Here is a 6,212-nt window from a genome sequence, read left to right as displayed (position 1 = left end):
CATTCTGGTGCCCATAAAAGGGATGGACATTTTCTGCTTCTTGATCAACTCCCTATTTGTCGACCACATCACAATGTTCACAATTTTTGTCACTTATTCTAGTAGCCCACTTTTGAGTTTCTTCTCTATGGTTTAAGTCAGTAGTCTTATGAGCGAAAGTTCCTCCCATGGAGGCATATATATAATACCTTTAGCATATCTATTCCCATGGAAGTACGTGTTGACAAACAATTTTAACTTGAAAAAAGGGGAATCATCCTGGAAAAAGACAACTGTCAATAAAACTTTTTCGATGACAGTTTTATTTTTCAATTTAAATGTCATAGTTATGTTTTTAGTCACTGTTTTCAACAACCTTCTTTCTTTTTTAATTCTGTATTTCTTGTCGCCCTGCCATTACACATACCATTATAGACCAATACAATCACATATGGAAAAAAAGTGAACGCTCTAATAGAAAGAAACACACTTTGTAATATTGCTTTAATTGTTGGTACAAATGTGTTTTGGTATGAACAAACTATTTAAATAACTACATTTAAACAAAAAAATTTCCTACCAAACCTACAAAAAAGCTTATACATCAATAAATTGACGTAAATGTCGCTTCATTGCTCCAATGGATTGTGGCAAAACCTAATAAGAAAAGAAAAGGAAAAAAATGATTCAACAAGACAACACATTCATCCACATAAACACATCACATTCACTTCATGATGAACAACACACTTCAACAACACTTCATAATCAACAATACACTTCAACAACACTTTTTTTTATCAACAACACACTTCAAAAACACTTCATGATCAACAACACACTTCAACAATATAGATCGTATACACACTTCAAGAATAATAACTTCTAAGCTTAGCTAAATTCAGCCCACAAACTTAGGTAAATTACATACACACTTAAACAACACTTCATGATCAACAACACACTTCAACAACACTTCATGATCAACATAACACTTCAACAACACTTTATGATCAACAACACACTTCAACAACATAAAGCACATACTTAGCTAAATTACATACACTTTTCAACAACACATAAGCGCAAGCACCAAATTCAGCCCACATACTTAACAAAACTCAAAGCTAAAACACCTACAAGCATATCAATGGCTAAAAGTAAAAAATAGATCGAACGATGCACTAGCACAAAGTACAAAAGGAGAGAAAACCAACCTTTTGAATGAAAATGGATTATGAAGTGCTGGGATTTAAAGTAGAAGGCTGAGAACAACTTTTAACGCCTGACAAGTAAAACAGAGTGTCTCATCTTAGCAAAAAGTGTATTCAAGTTACATATACTAAATCAAACAATTCTAACAGAAATGTAGTCCTCCCCTATACAACCAACTTCCACCAAACAAGACATTGAAAGAAGATAAATTTCAAACGAACTTACAAATGTAGCCATTAAGTACTTGTAGTTACTAATTACCTTCAAAATTCAAAATCACCTAACTTCACACATATATACCTATAAATAAGTCACACATACCTATAAAAGCCTCTATGACAGCCCTCAATCTCTTCTCATCCATTATGAAGCAGTAAGGACAAGAAAATAGCAACATTTGTAAAACATAAGTTAATAGACAAAATATCACAAGAAATTAAAATCTAAAACAAAACATTGAGGTTGATCATGGCACTAGTACTGCCTATAATGTAATATCAACTCCAATTATAGCAGAAAATATTAAGTGTTTTCCTCACAAGTCCAATAAAAAAAGGGTACAACCAAAAGAGGCACCAAAACAACACAGTTGCTTTAAAATTGTACCACCATACTTGGTTTTCCACTCCCAAACCTTCACCAAAATTTTGATGAAACCATTTTGTAAAATGGATAGTGAGAACCAGGTTATCAAAGAAAAATCAAACCAAAGAAAAAGGAGTTAACGTAGGTCATAGAGTTTAAGAAAATTCATAAAGACAAGATTAGCTTGGAGGTACTAACCTACATTTGATCAAAGAAGTAAAAAGAAACAAGATAAAACGCAAAAATGAGTGTTTTATCTATCATCAAATTTTTACAATGCTAAATACATATACAAAGTCCAAATTGTTTACAATACAAAATACATTACTGCCAGCGACATTGGTTGTGAAAGGTTTTGCAAGGATATGCTAAATTTTAACTTGGCATTTATTGGAAGCTTCATATTCCTTGCTGCAAAGAAAAAAAAGGTGATGATAATGATGACAATAGGGTGGTGGTTAGGGACCAACAAAGCTGAAACGAAATTATCAAAATATAGTAATGAAATTAAACAGAAAATTTCACGATTTTAAGTAAGAAGCAGACTCAAATAGTAAAGAGAAACAAGGGTAGATAATTGGGAGAACTTTTATTAACGGTGATAAAATCCTTGGTATTATCCTATCAATTTTTCTATTAAAAGGAAGCAGAAGTTTAGTATTCGACTAAAATCGTGGAAGTCTTGACCAAAATAGCCTAAATACTCATGAAAAAATGTAAAAGAAGTTTAGGAGTCGTATGTTTCCATCGATATGCCCTTTGTGCCTTAAAGATGAGGGTTGCAACAATCACCTTTTGGAATCAACATCAACAATCACCTTTTGACCTCCCCAAATATAGAAAACCCATTCAACCCACTGGGTAAGTCCTTGTATCCAATCTTATTATCTATTGGTAGATGATGAACCTGACATAGAAAAAGGTCAAGATTGAAAGTAAGAGCCAAGTAAGAGTCATTGTCTACTGTTGCCAAATTGTTTCGACTATGACAACTTCTCAAATATCTTTGTATCTCTAGTACGTTCTTTAGCTCCTCTTCCTTTTTGCACTCTCATATAAACGAGTAGTATTTTTTAAAGTATTAATAGAATAATAATTCTCTGATACTCATTCATTTGATTGATGAGTCATCGAAATGGAAAGAAATTATAAGTACCTCATCACAAAGAGGCTCCAAAACCAAACTTTCCTTTGAACTCCGTCCAACCTTTTTTACAGTTTTGCTTAATCCATTAAATGCCAATCTGCCATCTGCAAATATCTAAACCAAACAATCATTTTTGCTGAGCACAATTCTCAATGTTTAATTGCAAGATATGAGATTCAAGAGAAATATTACAAATACACATTATTGTCTTTATAATGTTAGCTGGCCTGTCCAACCGCACTCAAACTAGAAACACCTCCACATTGCAAAATCTCTATGTTCCAAATGACAGAATGTAATTAACAACAATTTACTCCCCGATCAATCTCCATAAAAAATGAAGAAAATGAAAGAAAAAAATAGAAATTAGAGAAGAGAAGCAACCCAATGCAGATCCATCTTCTCCATAAGAACCTTCACTTTAGGGTAGCCTAAAACATTAATCTCAAAATCCGAAAACCTTCACTTTAGGGTAGCCTAAAACATTAATCTCAAAATCCGAAAACAAACAAAAAGGGTACCCTCAACCCCATGTGTGAAAGAACAGAATTAATGGGTTTTTTCTTTTAAGAGTTAATCATGGGATGGTTGAAATTTGGATTTCTGAACTCGGACATATACTATATGTCTCAAGCAATTAAGTTATCCTCAAGCTTTGGTGATGTGTTTATTTTCTTTAATTGATGAAACTTTCATTAGCAGGAATTGAATGAGAAGGTATCCACAGATGCATGCATGAAACACGAAGCAAAAATGACGGAAAAAATAGCTAAACAATAGATCTACAGGCCATACACCACAACAAAAATGAATGTTCCAACAAAACTCCACAGTTTTCTAATTATCAAATAGAAGCGATGTGAATGAACCTAGAAAGGCATAAATTGAAGCTGAGAATGAACTTAACTACATAAAATATATACCAACAATCAGAAAAAAGAGGTCTTCCACCAGAATCAAGAAAGTGAAATTCTGAATTTATGTTAACGTCATTTGGATTCTATACAAGCCGAGTGATAGATGGAAGTGCAAATACAATACTGATTTAATGTACCTCTTTGTCATTTTGATACTTTGTGATACTTAGTGGATTTTGTGAACATTGCAAAAAGTAAAATCAAAATATTAGATTCGAACCAAAAATTTATTAACCTTAAGTAGAACATACATCCATGATGGCTGCTTGAACTCTTGGATTTTGAAATGCCATTGCAATTTCGGGATTGGCCATAATTTTGGAAATAACTTCTTCAGGTGTAAGCCCAATTTGATCTGTCAAAGTACAAAAATAAAGAGCAAGCCTAAATATTAATATAAATGAATAATTAATTGAGAAAATATCACAGAAAACATGGGGGAAATAGTTTTTATTCCTAATTACATAAAAATTGTTTCAAAATCTAATTTCTAAAAAGTACCAACTCACCGAAACATATTGATATATCAAATGAAATTATTAATGCTGAGACTTATGAATCGTGATTTTAAAAATTCAATTTCAAAAAATATATTTAAATCAATTTCAGCAAGAAGGGAAACAAACAACATCATAAAACAAAACTGAATAAAAATTAAACAAAAACTTGCGAGCTCATCAATTATTGACACAAAAACAACCAAATGTTGGTCAAATTTTTTAAGAGTCAAAGAATATATGATTGCGATGCAACAATAACAGGAAATCACAAATATGATCATCTTAGCTATATATGAAATATCTGACATCATAACAAACGCCAACAGAATAGTATTCAAGTCATTTAACACCCACAAAACAACTATTAATAAATACAAAATAAGAGATCAACTTGACTGACCAAATTGCTGCTTAACTTCAGGGCTACTAAGATCAAAGTTCTTCAAAGAATTCTTGAGGCGACCGTTCCATTGTGGGCTTCCACTCATATTGTTACTGAGAGTAATGATTAAGAATAGTGTTATATCACATGCTTCAAATATTTTACTTATAAATTGATTAAATGCAAAGCCATACTTCAAACTTTATATATGGGAAAAAACAACTTTAGAAGATGTCGTTCTGTCCTACTTCTAACCCAATGGACCAAGATGATGAAAATGAGAAGACAATGAGAAAAGAAATGCAAGCATGTAATTACTTTTTAGCACCTATAGCATTCATGAAACGAAAAGTAAAATTTTATACTATTGAATGACTCATGAGAATATAAACAACAAAAAGAAGTCGGAAATTTCTCTTTCTTCTCTTGAATTTAACCTGATACCGTTTAAAGTATGCCTTCGTCTTTCGAGCCTTCGCGAAAGCCTTCAAAAAATATCATCAAACAGATATTACCCTAACAAACGGATGCAATTATTCTTAATTTTGTTCCCAATTTCTTCTCTTTTTTTCATCTATATAATGTACCATTTACGAAAAAGCGAAGAGAAGTGCTTCCAAAATTCGTTTAATCCTCACCAACAGAAAATTCCAGAAGATCTAATTTTTGGGCATCATGAACGTTGTGGGACTGGTGGTGATGGTGGGATGTGCACAGGGAAGAGATAAAGGGATGGATAAGAAACTAAAAAAGAAAGTGAAGAACTCACCGGCGTTGTCGAAGGGACTGGTGGGGATGGTGGGACTGTGTCCGTCGAAGAGTGGGTGGACTGTGACGTTGATGACTCGGTCAGACGTCGAAGACTCAGTCGGACGTCGAAGCTTCGACGGATGTAGAAGACGACGACAGCAGGTTTTCGAATGGAGCTGGAAGACTCGGCAAATTTGGAGAGCCGTGGAAGATTTTGTGAAATTAGGCATGAGATTTAGAAATTAGGGCTTTGGAAAATTTGGGGATTTTTTATTTTAAAAAAATATTTTATATTCCTAAATTTTTTTATGACAGAAAATAACTGTCACGGAAAAATACATTCCGAAAACAGCGTTTTTTCCCGCCAAAATAACGGCTTTTAACCTTTTATGACAATTTTTATTCTTTCCTCTCAATTTGAGTACTAATAAAGTGTCATAGAATGTCATTTTTCTTGTAGTCGGTCATGTGATAAAAGATGTGGTTCTTATCCATGCATTGCTAATTTCTCAAGATATGCGTGTAACACAAGTTTTCCTCTCTATCGCCCATGTGTGAGCGAAGAGAGGTTTTCTGGTAAGTCCAGGGTCGAACACGGGGAATTGATGTTCCTAATGAACCTATCGCGTAGCTAAAACTCATGCAGTATAAGCTATATAGTATAATTATGAACAATATACTTTATCCTAATTAATTATTACATTAAGGTGCTCTTGATGGTGCAAGATGATCATGGC

General features: G+C 33.1%; 1 protein-coding gene across 5 annotated transcripts; it reads right to left on the bottom strand.

Annotated features, from left to right (window-relative positions):
• Positions 1-454: 454 nt before the first annotated feature.
• Positions 455-5,720, bottom strand: LOC103502106 (protein TIC 40, chloroplastic-like). 5 transcript variants are annotated; one of them, XR_540456.3, is made up of 7 exons: positions 5,495-5,720; positions 4,744-4,838; positions 4,095-4,198; positions 2,936-3,040; positions 2,572-2,686; positions 1,197-1,264; positions 455-636 (listed from the first exon to the last, which is right to left on the bottom strand). XR_540456.3 is itself a non-coding variant. In XM_051079166.1 (6 exons), the coding sequence occupies exons 2-5, from the start codon at positions 4,829-4,831 to the stop codon at positions 2,594-2,596; spliced, it is 390 nt and encodes a 129-aa protein (XP_050935123.1). In that variant the 5' UTR covers positions 4,832-4,838; positions 5,495-5,720; the 3' UTR covers positions 455-1,264; positions 2,572-2,593. The 5 variants fall into 5 exon arrangements, 3 of the variants coding, with proteins under 3 accessions (XP_050935123.1, XP_008464160.2, XP_008464162.2); XM_051079166.1 differs by having other exon boundaries at positions 455-1,264; XR_540457.3 differs by lacking the exons at positions 455-636; positions 1,197-1,264 and adding an exon at positions 2,012-2,190 and having other exon boundaries at positions 2,572-2,832.
• Between the last annotated feature and the right edge of the window lie 492 nt (positions 5,721-6,212).

Source organism: Cucumis melo, chromosome 11, assembly GCF_025177605.1.
Source record: "Cucumis melo cultivar AY chromosome 11, USDA_Cmelo_AY_1.0, whole genome shotgun sequence".
Taxonomy (NCBI): domain Eukaryota; kingdom Viridiplantae; phylum Streptophyta; class Magnoliopsida; order Cucurbitales; family Cucurbitaceae; genus Cucumis; species Cucumis melo.
The sequence above is the reverse complement of the archived record's forward strand: the minus strand, read 5'-3'. Positions and strand labels throughout refer to the sequence as shown.